Below are 15648 nucleotides of genomic sequence, written 5' to 3'. Positions count from 1 at the left end.
CGGTTTGATATGGAGTATTCGACTGGTAACAGCAATAAAATGTCACACACCTATGTGCAAATGGTGTTCTGAGAGTCTATACCACTCTGCATAATAAATTTTATCTTTTTGAGTGGTAGTAGCTCACTAACCTCAGCTTTGGGGAAATCAAAATTTTTGATCAGCAACAAACTGCCATATGATGATAAAGAATGTTTTTTTACATAACGGTAGTAGTCAGGTGATTTGCAATTTCAAAATTCCATTGAGGTACAGACTCTGTGTGTTAGTATATTGTCTACTTACATCTTCAGAAGAAGTTGGAAACAGAAAATATTCATCTTTACATTCACCACAGTCCCTTGTGCCTGTGTTTGCTTTACATGGACACTGGCCTTCCTCTTTCTCACAGACATTGCTAGCGTTGACTGTACCAAGTAAATTACACAGGCACGCTGAAGGCAAAGTAGAAATAATGAACTTCAGGTGAGTTAAAAATTAACTGCATGGAATCAAATATCCTTATTATATAGATGTTTTTGCATTTTCCTTTGAGAAAGGTTGCACAGAAAGAAGCCTTTTATAAGTCACACTTCTGAATAAATATTACTGGTCCCATCGTATATCAATTTTCTTCATAACTACACAATTTCTTGAGAAATGAATACAAGCGACCTAGCGGCCGATATAGCTCCGCTGTGTTTATGTACAGAATAACTATTTTTGACACATGTTGATGAAGAAGGTGGAAATCTTTGATAACTCAATGCAGTGGCCAGAAAAATGTGGCTAAAATAAGCTGCAAAAATACACAATTGAAGATTTCATCATACTTTGAATATATCACATCCGATCATCCCTAAGAACATGTCAACCAAAGCTATCTGATGAGTAGTTTTTTGAGAATAAAATATTCTGACCAAAAATGGCAACAATTGCCCCCCAAAAATAAAAATTGCAGATTTCATCATAATTTCAAAATATCACACTTAGCTATACCAAATTTCAAAGCTGTTAGACCAGTACTTTTTGAGAAACGCATTTTTTGACCAAAAATGGGAAAAATTGCCCCAAAAATTCAAAATTGCAGATGTCATCATTATTTCAATAAATATCATTTAGTTCATCTATGGAAACCTGTATACCAAATTTCAAAGCTATCAGATAAGTAGTTTTGGAAATACACATTTTTTGACCAAAAATGGCAAAAATTGCCCCAAAAATACAAAATTACAGATTTCATCAGAAATTCAATATATATTACTAAGCTTATCTGTAGAAACCTGTATACCAAATTTCAAAGCTATCAGACCAGTACTTTTTGAGAAACACATTTTTTGACCAAAAATGGCAAAAATTGCCCCAAAATTACAAAATTGCAGATTTCATCATTATTTCCATAAATATCATTTAGTTCATCTGTAGAAACCTCTATACCAAATTTCAAAGCTATCAGATGAGTAGTTTTGGAAATACACATTTTTTGACCAAAAATGGCAAAAATTGCCCCAAAAATACAAAATTACAGATTTCATCAGAAATTCAATATATATTACTTAGTTCATCTATAGAAACCTGTATACCAAATTTCAAAACTATCAGACCAGTACTTTTTGAGAAATACATTTTTTGACCAAAAATGGCAAAAATTGCCTTAAAATGCAAATTTGCATATTTCTGCACAATTGAACAAATCTGAAATAGATCATCCCTAGGGACTATGTACCAAATATAAAAGCTATCTGACCAGTAGTGTTGAAGAAGAAGATTTTTAAAGATTTTTTTACCAAAAATGACAAAAATTGCCTTAAAAATACAAATATGCAAATTTCACCACCATTTGAACAAATCTGATTTAAGTCACCCTAAGCAAACTGCATATCAAATTTCAAAGCAATCGAACGAGCGGTTTCAGAGAAGAAGATTTTTTTACCAAAAACACAAAAAAATGCCCCAAAAATACAAATATGCAAATATCACCATGATTTGAACAAACTGAAGTAAGGTCACCCCAAGTGAACTGCATATAAAATTTCAAAGCAATTGGACTTGTGGTTTCAGAGGAGAAGGCAATTGTTGACGGACGACGGACGCCGGACGCCGGACGACGACGGACGACGACGGATAATCAACCTATTTGATAAGCTCCGCGTCGCTGACAGCGGAGCTAATAAAGGGACACGTTCATTCCTGCATCATTGAATTTGATGTATACCCGTGAGCCTTATACTTCATGTCTGTCTTCATTTTGGAGAGAGAATCCTCCTTATTAAATGCGCAACATTTTGGCATATTCTCTTAGCTAGTTTTTGGAAAGGTGACAATTGAATTACTGATGGCATGAACCCTTATGGGCAGGATCAAATGTCACTTACCTTTGCAGATTCCAGGACTCTCTGTCTGCAGCAGTCCGAAGAAATTGTCTTCACACTCATCGCATCTCCTTCCCTGCACAAGACTTATGCATGGACACTGACCAACTGGTTGACCCAGCTCCTCATTTGCATATTGGGCACAATTGGATGAATTGCCAGATGATGGTATAGTACCGAGTGGTTCACACTCACATACTAGAAATAAAAAGGATTATTGCAGAAATTGGTTTTCACAGTCACTAAAATAACAATTCATAACTTTCAACCTTCAATCACATTGTAACAATGATAACATTAAATGTATAACCACTGGGTATATGTCAGGCACTAACCAGCCTATCCAATGAATGAAAAGCTGAAAAACTGGTTGCTCTATTCTCAATACAAATATATGTAAAATAATTTCATACTGCAGCTGTTAGACTATTCCTTTAAATAGATAAACCAACTCAGTAAATTGCTGATGCAACTGAAATATGATAGGCAGATACCTATACCAAGAGCTTACGCCGAGAAACTTGGGTGGAATACCGAATACTTTTGAGAACTTATGGGACAAATTAAGTTGACAAGTATCAATATGTATACCGGTACTTTATCATGTTGTTTGCTAGTTTGCTGTCTGAAGTTATACAAAAGTAGTTGGTATCACTTTAAAATATACTGTACAAATTTCAGATAAGTGCCGTAAATGAAGTGTCTTTGAAGCCAAGTCTGTCAAGCAAAGTATCTGCCACACGGGTGTATGAATTTGAAGATTGTAAAATTGTGTCCACAAGCATACTCATATTTATGCAAATTACATGAATACAACAAATCCACTCCATGATGGGTATGTAAGGATTGTACTATCATCTTTCTTAAAAATCTATGCACTAATAAATTGAGTACATTTTCGGTCAGTATTTCAAAAATGTGCTTATCTAAAATATGATTCACAATAACAAAATTAAAAGAAACTTACATTCTAAAGTCATCAATTTTAATTGCAAATACAGGACTCAATGCCTGGTACCAGTATCTTTCAAGTTGAATGGTGCAAAGCTAAATTTTACAAAATCATTATCATATTCTTAACAAATTGCAGAAATTTGCAGGTATTTCCTGTGTCATGTTGCCATTGTGTAATGTAAGCTTAGACAGATACATGTACCACCATCTTGCAGTGCCCTTGGTGTACTAATATGACATTTTACTGCTGGACTGGTAAATTCATGTTCAAATTCAACAGGCCTTTTTAGCACTGCTGGTAACATCCAAAACAGATTCAGGTATACTAACTTTCCTGTGTAGCAAATTCAATTATAATCAATAATTTGTACCCCCAGTCCTTAGCTTTTCTTTCAAATTCATGGCCAAATTTCTCTGCTTGGACAACTCATCTGTTTTGTCCAATTAATTGTGTCCAGCTGTCTAGCGCCACGAATGATTTTTAAAAAAAATAGACAAAAATGATGAATTGCCTTTGACAAAATACTTCAACATAATGTCCTTTTTTCAACCAATTATCCGTAGTTACTACAACTAAGCCTGGATTGCCATTCATAACATCATATGGGCAAAACAGACAAGGCACAGCATAAAATAACATGTTAATGAACTATCGTTCTTAACTAAGTTATCATCAGTGCTTGACACGGAACTGACTTTAGTGGCCATTAAAAATACTGCTGTAATACAGTGCTGAATTTTGCTTAGGTTGAGCCTACAACAACCTGCATCAACAAAAATGTCTACCGGTAATACATTGGACACAATGCCAAACAATACCACAGCAACAGCTGTGCACAGCTCAAACGTCACTTGAGGTTTAGGGCTTGAATACTCTGTGTTATTTCAGGTGATATTTCTGTGTCACTCTTATTACAAAACATTTATTGCGCTTTCCGGTTTCAGGGCTAATGTGTATAATCCACGGAACTTCACCTAAATCCTTTGAAAGCTCACATATTGAGTTATTTTTGTGGAAGACTATTGGGATTCACTGGGCATAACTAGAAATCATGACTAGCAATACAGTGGGGGTTTTGTAATAGTTATCAGTAAATTCAACCTTCAATTGTTTCTGCTGTCAATAAAATCAAAAGTTTAATTCTAGACCCTTGAGAAACAGAATAGGAAAACAGTAGTTCTTCCTTTGTACTTGCCACTTTGGAATAAATTAAGTTTGTTTGCCACGCGGTCTCCAACAAAACATCATTTGTATCAGCAGCTTCATATTATCCCTGAGCCATTGACAAATCTTAATTATTCAAACTAGATTTGCACTCCGCTAATCCAAATCCCTTTGATCTTTACCGCCATTTCATACCCTGTTTTCTCTAGAGTCTATGGATTAATTGAGCAAATTGCAAATGTGTAACGGAGCAGTTTTAAAATTTTCACACTAGAATATCACAAAGTGTTGACTTTCCATTTATGCACAATGCTTTCAACCCTAAGTATGGCTTTACTAGATTCAGCATGATGCATAGGAATAGATTCCTGAAAAAATATTTTTACTACGTGACTGAAAATGCGAATGAGTCAAACACTTAATCTATGAATTCTAATTTCCCAGTGACACTTTTGCGTAACACGAGGGGTCACTGACACATTCCTCTCACTCATCAATGGGCTGTACCTGGCAACAGCTGTATCAACGGTTTAACAGTTTGTAATTTCACTCCTCCAATTTGAAGAGGAGATGATATTGCTGTACAGCGGTGATGAAATCAGATTATCAACAATACAAATTTCACATCACACACCAGAAGCATATCTATAATTTTTAACTCCTACAACTTGTACGCTTGTAGTTTCTTTGCGTGTATATATTGTTTTGTTTTGTTTTTTCGGAGGGTTAAAATTTTGCAAGGACTCCTGGATACAAAAGTTTTAAAAATTTAATGAAATCATGAGGTATGTCTTCTTTATGCAACAAATACAGATTTTACTTACACACGCAGACATCTGGACTACTAGGGTCTGCCGTAACATTGTGGAAATAGCCATCAATGCAGATATCGCAGAAGACACCAGCTGTGTTATGGTAGCAGTCCTCACAGACCCCATGACCTAAGGTTTCATTGTAGTAACAGGAGTCTGCATGGTCATAGCAGTTGCACTCTGAAATTTGAAAAGATGATGCAATTTATGAGGATACATGATTTTGATGATGCAGATGATGATGCATATGATGATGATGATGATGATGATGATGATGGGTAGTTTTTATGGTTGCTAAGAAGATAATCACACATAATCAAAGGTATTTGTGGTCCACATTTCAAAAAGTAACATGTACATTAATTGATCCATGCTTCGTTGGCTCTGGAATGGGTATGATCTGCATATGTAAATACATGACATGCAGTATAAAGGCATTTAAATGTATGGGCACCAATATGAAATCACCCACAAGCCCTTGCCATCTTTCTTGCTGGCATGATCTTGTCTCACTTCAGTGTTGGTACCTGTGTACATGTCCTAGACAGAACACAGGAAAGAGATCTACCGACGACAGAACACATAGAATTGAGATCTACCAACCTTCACACTCATTGGCCTCGCCATTTTCAATTGGATTGTAGATTCCTGCTTGCCAAGGCCTGTTGTTGTAGAGAGGAAGACACTTCTCACAATCCCTTCCAGCAGTGTTGTGCTGACAGTTGCAGACAGTCTCAGTAGCATCTGATGTGCCATTGCAGGAACTAGCATGCTGGTTGCACTTGCACCTGGTGGAAGAGGGAAAGTACATGTAAAAGCACTACTAAATCCAGTTGTCTTTTGTTTCATATTCAAACTCGAACCTACGGTACCCACCCACATTACAAAGAAACAGAAAGAAAGAGGCATTTTAATGTCATTGAGCAAAGATCAGAATTCATGAACTTTCTTTTTCAAATTACACAGTGTTTACACTGCTGTACTTTGTGATGGAATTCAATGAAAACACATAAAGTAAAATTGACCAATGAAAATTTCACTTTTATTTTTAACAGACAATTCCATACCTTCTTCTAATTTTTGAAAACTATTTAATGTTTGAAGCTGTGACTTGGTGATGCTAAACTAGCCACACCTTATCGTTGGCTGCTACAAAGACATATGCAAGCCTGTGCAAGTTTTTTATGATTGACCCTCAGGAAATTACAAGTCCCATAGAATATTCATAAGTGTGACAGAGTGAACAATAGTTGTTAATTATACTGTCGTTTTTTATTTGGGAAAGTGAGATAAATTGCTCAGGGAGAATTTGCTGGCATACATACATACATACACATTTGATAAATGAATTTTTGACTATGCAATACTTAACCCTTTTCCTGCCAGACAGTATCACTTCCCCATCAGCCAAGTCAGTAAAAAGCAGTATTGAGCCAAAACATGATGTATTTTCACCTACTTGGCTTGGTCTGTTATAGCATCTTTAGTCCAAAAAAATCAAGTTTACTATATATGTTTTCAACAGCTTTCAAATGTACAGTATTATGTTAAACTACACCATATGGAATACATGTATGTTGTGTTTCATTAATTTTAACCATCTTGACCTGGTGGTGAAATATGGACTTGGCGGGAAAAGGGTTAAAGGGACAAAGTCACCAATTTTTCATGAATTTTGTTTGATACGAAATACTATTAATAATTTTTGGAATGTTGAAAGATACTGAATGAATGGGTGACCATGCATATATTCGAACCCAGTTTTAGACACGATACATGAAACCACTGTGAGAATGAAGTAATGGTCAGGACCATTTATTCATTGTCGAAATGGTTTCATTTAATTTTTCTAAAACCGGGGTTGAATATATGCAAGGTCATCCATTCATTATCTTTCAACATGTCAAACAATATTAGTATCTCGTATCAAACAAAATTAAAAATGGCCGACTTTGTCGCTTGAAGTTGTTTCAAAACTTGAGTTTTCGGGGCATATCCTTTATTAGGATTTCCTGACAAGATACTGTACAAATAATAGCTGAATGTTTAACCAAGTTCATACTATAGGAGCAAAGGAAAACATACATGACACCAGGAGCAAAATACAAATATCAAATTTTTTTTAGCAAAGTCTCATGCACCTTTTTCGCACATGTGGACAATCTGCATTGTTAAAAAGATTGCATTAGATCATCTTTAGGGTAGAATGCGCCTAATGGACAGATATTTGGACTCTCACAATTTTACAGAACTTTTCAGGTCTACCGTGTATATACCACTTATGGGGCTCATTTTAAAACCCCCACAGACAGAAAAATGTTCACTTAGTTTGAAGTTTGAAAATATCTATTTAATATTCCCCATTTTTAATAGATTGAACACAGGGATGGCAGCCATTTTGATTGTCATATATTGTTTTACGTTGGGTAATTAGATTCTCTGGTACCAAATTTTGCATGATGACCCCTGATTTTCATTCTTTATTAGGTAAGAGAATTAATGGTTGAGTTTCATTGAGAAATGGTTTAAATATTTCACTTTCAAGGTGCATACCACCTCAATCCCCTTTCCTGCCAGATGGTATCATTTTCCCATCTGTCAAGTACAGCAAACTCTATTTAACCCACTTAGACAATGAAAATCATGTTTATAGTATACAATGTTTTCAGGTGCCTTCACATGTTAAATTTTTTAGTTAAAATGCAACATATGCGGCATGTTATAGTTTTAAACAACTTAACCTGATGGTGACATACGAACTTGGCAGGATTCGGGTTAACAAAGCTGAAACCAAGGTGAAACTTCAAAAGGTCAAACTGAAAATGAGTCCATGAAGAGATACTGTTGTGGTGCGTTTTTCTTACCTGAGATTGGAATACACATTAGAAATGGCATAGTAGTACTTCCTCAAGTTGTTGATGCTTCCTGAAAATTCTAACCCATCAGTCGCTGGATAAAGTAAAGATAGACGCAGATCCGTCACATCGAAAAAACTCTGTATTTCCTCTTTTGCAAATTCTTGAAAGATGACTTCAGGATCCGTGCCAAGCATTGCAAGTCTGGTGTTTACATCGAATGTAACTTCACTCCTGACATTAGGGTTGCTGTAACTGTACTGCGTCGTACAATACACCTCCGTAGAGGACGCTATTTCGCTGATGTCCTTAGAAGGCATGTTGAAGTCGTCACAGTCCCGAGCGTAGAACTGATACGGCTGCCAGGTTGCTCCGTAGTCCGTTGACTTGTACAGCACCATCTTCTGGGGCCTGGCCAATTCAAACGTGAAAATGATATCATCGTAGATCTGGAAAGTTTTGTTGAAGGAAAACGTCACGTTGATTGGAAAGTCGGTGTTGCTTTGGTAGTCCAGCCATGAAATTGACTGCCACCAAGTGACATCACCGACTTCATCATCAGTCATGTCCTCAGGAGGATGAGCTAGAGCTGGATCATTAGCATCACACAGTGGGCATTGGTCATCTGCCTGAAATGAAAGAATACCAAATACTTACACTTATTCAGATGCATATTACATTTACGAAAAAGACAATAGAATTCTATAGAGTTGGATTATAGATATTCTAAAGATATCTGTGGAAGTCCTACCAAAATTTATAGAGTTTTGGCCCAACTTTGTATAGAAAAGCATGATTCCATAGAATTTTACTGAAGTCTGTAGAACCATTTTCTTCAAGGTTGTTTCAGCAGTGTTTATTTCCTTTTGATTTGATGATTTCAAATTACCACTATTTTCCAGGTTAAAATAATAGGGTTTTTAAAAATATTACCATGGGGAAATCTGACTTATAAAAAATATCAATACAGTTTATGTCTTCAGATGTTGACGCAGCACAACCACTGTACACTCACCCTGTAAGGCATCTTTTCAAGGATGATGCTTTTTTAGCGAAATTGCTGAGGTACATACAACTGGCTTGTTACATCAAAATATCACGTAAATTACTGTAGGTTCATGAAAATAAATTACGTTAAGGGTGCAGTAGCTACAGCTAAGTATTCAGATTCACAAACTCAAAAAAATGCTACATCACAGTCACATTTTCTCATACGGAATCATCCTGGCACTAAGTAGATGCGTTCATCATGTAAACTGAATTTATATTCAACTTGCTTTTCACACAAATTTTGCAACAGAAGTGGCAGAATTTCAAAGAGCAATATAAATTACCCTCCAAATTACTAGAATGAGTTTCATTTATATAAGCCGTGACTGCCTCTGACTTACTTTATTCAATTATCTTGATGAAATTTGATCAAAAAATCTTGCCACTCATTGGTACATAAATCAAATGAATGGAACTACTTTTTCTGGCTGCGTGAAGCCATTACATGATAAAGCCAATAGTTTTATGATGCGTAAATATAACCATACCTTTAAGTATAATAATGAATTGCTTTGAATGAATGCACTCAACTTTATTGCGAAAAGTATCCAAAAATATTTCATGATCAATATACAACACATGATACCACGGAGCGTTTTGTATTTCTGGTCGATTTGTTGGGGCTCTGTTGCTATGGTTACATGTATGACTACATGGCAATATGTGTGTGGGCACATCATCAAGGGATTTGAGTGTACCGGTATACGCCTATACATATGTACACGTTGGGTGTGGTTTGATGAATTCAACTTTCAGATGACTAAGCAAGGTGGGGCACTGTTATTTGATATAACATTTTTCAATTTTGCACATAGACTGGTTTGACAGCTGCCAGTATAAAAGGAACAACCTGATAACCACAGAGAAGAGTTGATGTTTGCAATTGCCATTTTGTCATCAGTAAAATTTTAAAAATACACCACTCAGAGATACAAATATTGTGAGACAGATACAGTGTATATAAATAAATGTCACATCAAAGATACAGGTCTTCAAATACTTTCAAATGCAGATATTTTGTTTGTTATATAATCTTTTCTACTCTACATTTCAGTAGCTTCATTCTCACTTTTTACTGTATGACAGCAATTCTCCATATTTCAACTTATGATCATGTGGTTCCTAAAATTCCTCTTAAAAAGGGCATGTTAAAAGAGCATAAACATGCAATACGTGTATACACATTGATTATTATATTTCAGAGATCACATCTTGTGTCAGATAAATTGCGTCCATATGCAACAATGCTCCACAAATTATGAGTATCCATATCTCAACAAATTTGAAATGAAAATTTTTTCAAGAAGTTCACATACTCCAAACACTGAGGATACATATGAAATTGTCTTCAATCACTGTAAAACTCTTTGAATACGCAGTGCAATTTTGTTATCCCCTGAGTTTTGTAATTTACCGCTTAACTAATCCCATTTTCTGGAATATATTACACTGTTGGATACCATTCCTGTTTTTCTTCTCACAATACTTCAGGAAATTGGTATTTTTGTTGGTATTCTGTTTCAATCTCTACCAGTGAGAGTTTCTTGGTTCACAAAACAAATTTTGCTATATCATGTACGGGTATGTGTACCACTTGGCAGGATTTCATGCCAACTACAATTCACCTTCCACAACTGAATCCTGTCCAGACAGGTTCAACAACCAGTGAATGAACAGGCAGCTATTGACATCTATACTGTCAATGTTCTGGAAATTATAACAAACACAAGTTACGACGAAACTTTCACTACTCCGTGTCTACCAGAATACACACACGATATCAAATGTTACAAGCAATTAGTGCACACAGCATTGCTATCCTGTCATACACATACCAGTAGGGCTGGTTGTAAAGCGTTGCCAATTGATGCCAATTCACATTAATTATTCATACACTCATTGGGTTTGACATATCAATGGCCATTCTGCTTTTAATATAATTAGACACACACCTGAATTAAAAGTGTTCATTCATTCATTCATTTATTTATCTATTTACCAGTATTACAGAACTGGCATTATCTTCCAAATTGCTGAAAATATGTTTGTTATTAATTTTTTTTTTTAATTTATTACAGAACTGGTATTTTCTTTCAAGTACCTGAAAATATCAGTGATTTTCATGTACTACATTACATTTTACATGTACATGTAGTAGTGTACTTAATCTATTTATTTATTTATTTATCTATGTATTTATTTGTCTATACGTTTTTACAGACATACTACTTTCAACATACCTGAAAATGTCGGTGATATTCATGAACATTACATGTACCGGTACATTATACATGTACATGTACTACATTTATTTATTTAGTTAGTTACGTTATTTATTTAGTTAGTTAGTTAGTTATTTTTTTACTTATTTATTTATTTTTCATTAAAAACTTAAATTTTCTTCCATGTACCTGAAAATATTGGTGATATTCATGTACATTACAGTGTACATGTATTATACGTTGTAGTGTAAATGTATTGCGTATGAATCACTACTTTCTCATGACTTCTTCAAAGTTTGTTTCACAATGTCACTGCATGTTACTGATCAGTGCTTATTTTTCATTCCATTCAAAACTGATTAACTTTCAAAAGGCATCTATAATCTTTGATGATGTCATATTTAGTATGTGATTCAATTTTACAAACACGGACCATCTGTCTCTAAACATCTAACACGGTGTATTTTATCTTTGAACACATATTTGTTTAAGGTAGAAAGTGCCCTCGGACCCTCAAATATTTCCAATGCTTAGCGGGTCTGCTGTTTACGAGGTCGGTGGACTCACTTTAGAAGCTTGCCGAGTAAATAACGGTTTTATCACCTTGTTCTTTTGTGAAAATCAAAACTTTTATATCCCCATAGAGTTAACACGTCTTCGCAATCATTTTGAGTTGAAAATATTGGTAAAGTTCAGATAATTTGTTTTTCTTATTCAAACTTTGGACCCCTGATTTTTATTCACACTTTGCTAAAAACAATAGGGCCACATCAAAATTTGGTCGTAAAAGTTCTTAACTTGGTGACCCCAATTCTCTGTAAACAGGTCCATTCTCATCGCTGATAATAAGGGCGACATTTTTTAATTTTGTGTTTCTCAAAAGAACTTTTTATTTGCGCAGCCTCTGAGGCGATTATCCTACCAACAGCACCACCATCATCAAATTGTGAGATTGCAGCGACTCAGACTGAAAGGACAGAGAGTACAGAACACTGAACTGAAAGACAAGAAATTGTAGTGACAGTGAATGGACAGAACATTAAACTGAAACAAATACACGTTTTTTTTTGTGCTTAAAAATTGTAGAGACTGAATGGACAGAACATTGAACTGAAACAAATACAGTTTTGTTTTTTTTTCGTACTTGTTTTTATTTCGACCGCCCACCCTGCCTGAGCATTCCTCTGGAGATGAGAAACAAAAAAAAGGGTCACCCTAATAGGCTTGGACCAATCCACGGTGGTGAAAGGGTTAAATGTTGGGAATTCTCAGGTAAAAGTGATATGATTGAGGAGTTCCCTGGCAACTTTCCTCAGCTTTTTACATATAGACCACGGTACATATTGTGTGGTGGTTTAACCCAAACCAAACCAAGAATCAGCAGCAACAGAAAATTACGACAACAGATCTTTTATACAGACCACCTACACTTTAGCAAATACCGAAAAATTATATGCAGGGGTTTCCTCTGTAAGTGTACATGTACAGTACATGTAGATGTTAATTGGCAACTCAACTGTGTACAATAATGTCATCGTCATGTGTCAATTTTTAAAGGGCCAGTAATGCTATCTTTTGATGATAATTTTGTATGTCAATTGCAAATTCTTATTCTACTCCCAAAAGAATGTTGAAATACCCACTCCATGTATTTAGATTGTCAACATAGTGTTATACTTATATGTGTAAAATGAACTGTAATAATTTACATTTGAATTCTAGTCCAGATCAGAATTCACTTATCATTGATAACAATTTGTGCTTTACTCATGTACAGGCTAAGTTTACCAGCTGAACACTGTATATACATGTACCATCATGCTTTAGGGAGCGGAACAAGAAACTATGGTTGACATTATAAACAAAAACAGTGAAAAAGTCATCAAAAATAAGCGTTACTGGCCCTTTAAATTTATCAAGTATATGTTACCTGTTTGACCTTTAGAAATGACATTTGGCAAAGCAACATTCAATTTCATGATTACACTTTTAAATAAATGACATGAATGCAACTTGATTTGGCCACCATATTATTCTAGACTTGTGGTCTTCGGCAACATTCACGATAAAACCAACATGTTCAGAAAAAAAGGCACAAAAGTGAACATCAGTGAGTTTTCACAAAGCAACTGCGTCATTGAAATTTGCCAGGTGAAAAGGCATTGACACAGAAAAGGGGAGAAAGAAGATTATATTACAATGTAGTTGGTATCCAAATAAATGCAGTCCAACAGGTGCACAAGCTGTTGCTACAAAAATCAAATAAATGACAAAATTACATCATTCTACATGTGTTGTGTTAGTACATTTAACCAAAAAGTCGCTGATATTTAGAAATTTAAAAGAAAAAGAATTTTTTCCCCGAACTGTACTTCTTTTGGCAGACAGCAGCCTACATTTATTTCTATAAGGTAATGTGCCACATGTATGATTGAATGATTGTTCCATTGTCACTCAGGATTGTTACAAGCAGATTACAGGATCATCATAACTCTCTAATGCTAACGCTATATTCTAATAAAAAAAGAGTGGGGGTCAGATGGAAATACAGCTTGTTTGGCAACATTTGTAAATACAAATTTAATTCTGATAAAATCCATTTCCTGAGTTTATATGCATGTGTTCCATTTGTTTGCATTACAATGTAATGGGGCCAAATGATGAACAAATTTTCAGTGTAAATATGAAAGAAAGAATTTTTTCAGTAGAATTAGTTATCTATCAGTGAAGTACACATACAGTTTGTACTTGTAAGTTTATTCAGCAGTCAGCTGACCTCAATCTTGCTTTGCCTTTGAAATATGTAAAATTTGAATCCTCGGCCATGCCGTGATTGTACATCACTACATTCCAGAATTTTCAGTCAATGACGAGACCCGACCAAGAGACAAGATGAGGCTGTATACATGTATGTATGCCAAACTCCATACCAATGGGTCATAAAATGCTCTTCCAAGGCTTTAAATATTTTCAAATTTATTTACATTGATACCTATTTTGTTATATGTGGTACATTCATTGGCATTGTAATGGTAATAGGCAAATAAAATATATTATGTTTACAGTTCTAAATCTACTTTATTCAAGTTTTGGTAGTTTTCTGAGGACATATTTGGCAGTGACAACATCTGTTTGCCCGTAGAGCACGAATACAGAAAAAAGTCTGGCATCTGTACATGATTACGAATACAGAAAAAAGTCTGGCATCTGTACATGATTGGACTTTGACATATGGTAACGTTGGCTGAGGTTTAATTGAAAAGTGGAACAGAGTCATATTGTTAAACCAGGTACATAGTATATTGTACCGGTACACTATACACAGTGAGCATCCTCATATTTTAATCAATTCATGATAATTTAATTTATGTTTTCAGAATAATACAATATAGTTAGCAGACGAATCATTAATGCCAGAGTCTTGCTTTTTCAAAGGAGAATGACTTTGATGGGCTGTCATCCAACGGTTGGGTCGTTGGACTAGCTGGTACACGGCTGAAAATGCAAATTGTTTGTAGCAATACTTTCTGCATTTGCAGCGTACAGTGTTACAGTGGTTTACCCAGGTCATCATGTTCTTAATACACAAAAATCAATAGTGGTGAAACAGATGAAATTCACACGTATAACGTTTGCTGGGATACAGATGTCAGAATCTGAAGTCTCAGTTAAAAATGGTGATCAACCGTGATCAATATAAATATGGAATGGCTATTTATAAAGATCACCGATGTTGTATGTGTTACTTTGCAAATGTATGCATTTCAGGCTGCAATATGGCGCTCAGCACTGAATGACCTTCCAGCTGATGAATACATTTTACTATTAATACACGGCCATTCAGAAATGATGGGGTGACTTGTTGGGTAAAGGACAAAAGGGGTTACTCCGACAGAGAACAGGGCTAACTTTGACCTTCACTGTCAATTGAGATAATTTCACTCAAGGACATTTTTTGATGTGTTACTGGAGTACAAGCTGATGCAAATGTGAAATGTGGTTTTTAATGATGGCAAAAGTGTGAATATACATGTACAATGACTTTTATTGGTTCCACACTTAGTGCCATGTCCCATTGTTCATTTGGAAGACTCCTCTATGTGAATGCTGTATTTAAACCAGCACAAACAGGTACAGTGTATACTGTACATACTAGCACTCGGCCTAAAAATTCATTTCATTTTTAACAGACATATAGGAATGGTTATATTTAATATTTTTATTAAACTACAAGGATTT

At 35.2% G+C, this 15648-nt stretch overlaps 1 protein-coding gene across 1 annotated transcript in view; it reads right to left on the bottom strand.

The window, feature by feature from the left end:
* The window catches only part of LOC139114487 (laminin subunit beta-1-like), a 60024-nt gene that overhangs the window by 26861 nt on the left and 17515 nt on the right, over positions 1-15648 (bottom strand). Inside the window, exons 3-7 of the mRNA XM_070676257.1 lie at positions 8147-8766; positions 5886-6070; positions 5295-5462; positions 2355-2549; positions 286-434 (exon numbers count right to left, since the gene is read on the bottom strand). Of these exons, the coding sequence (XP_070532358.1) occupies positions 286-434; positions 2355-2549; positions 5295-5462; positions 5886-6070; positions 8147-8766 (1317 nt within the window). The remainder of the gene's footprint in view (positions 1-285; positions 435-2354; positions 2550-5294; positions 5463-5885; positions 6071-8146; positions 8767-15648) is intronic.

This window comes from Ptychodera flava, chromosome 16, assembly GCF_041260155.1.
Source record: "Ptychodera flava strain L36383 chromosome 16, AS_Pfla_20210202, whole genome shotgun sequence".
Taxonomy (NCBI): Eukaryota; Metazoa; Hemichordata; class Enteropneusta; family Ptychoderidae; genus Ptychodera; species Ptychodera flava.
Note: the sequence above shows the minus strand (reverse complement) of the source record. Positions and strands in the feature narration are given on the sequence as shown.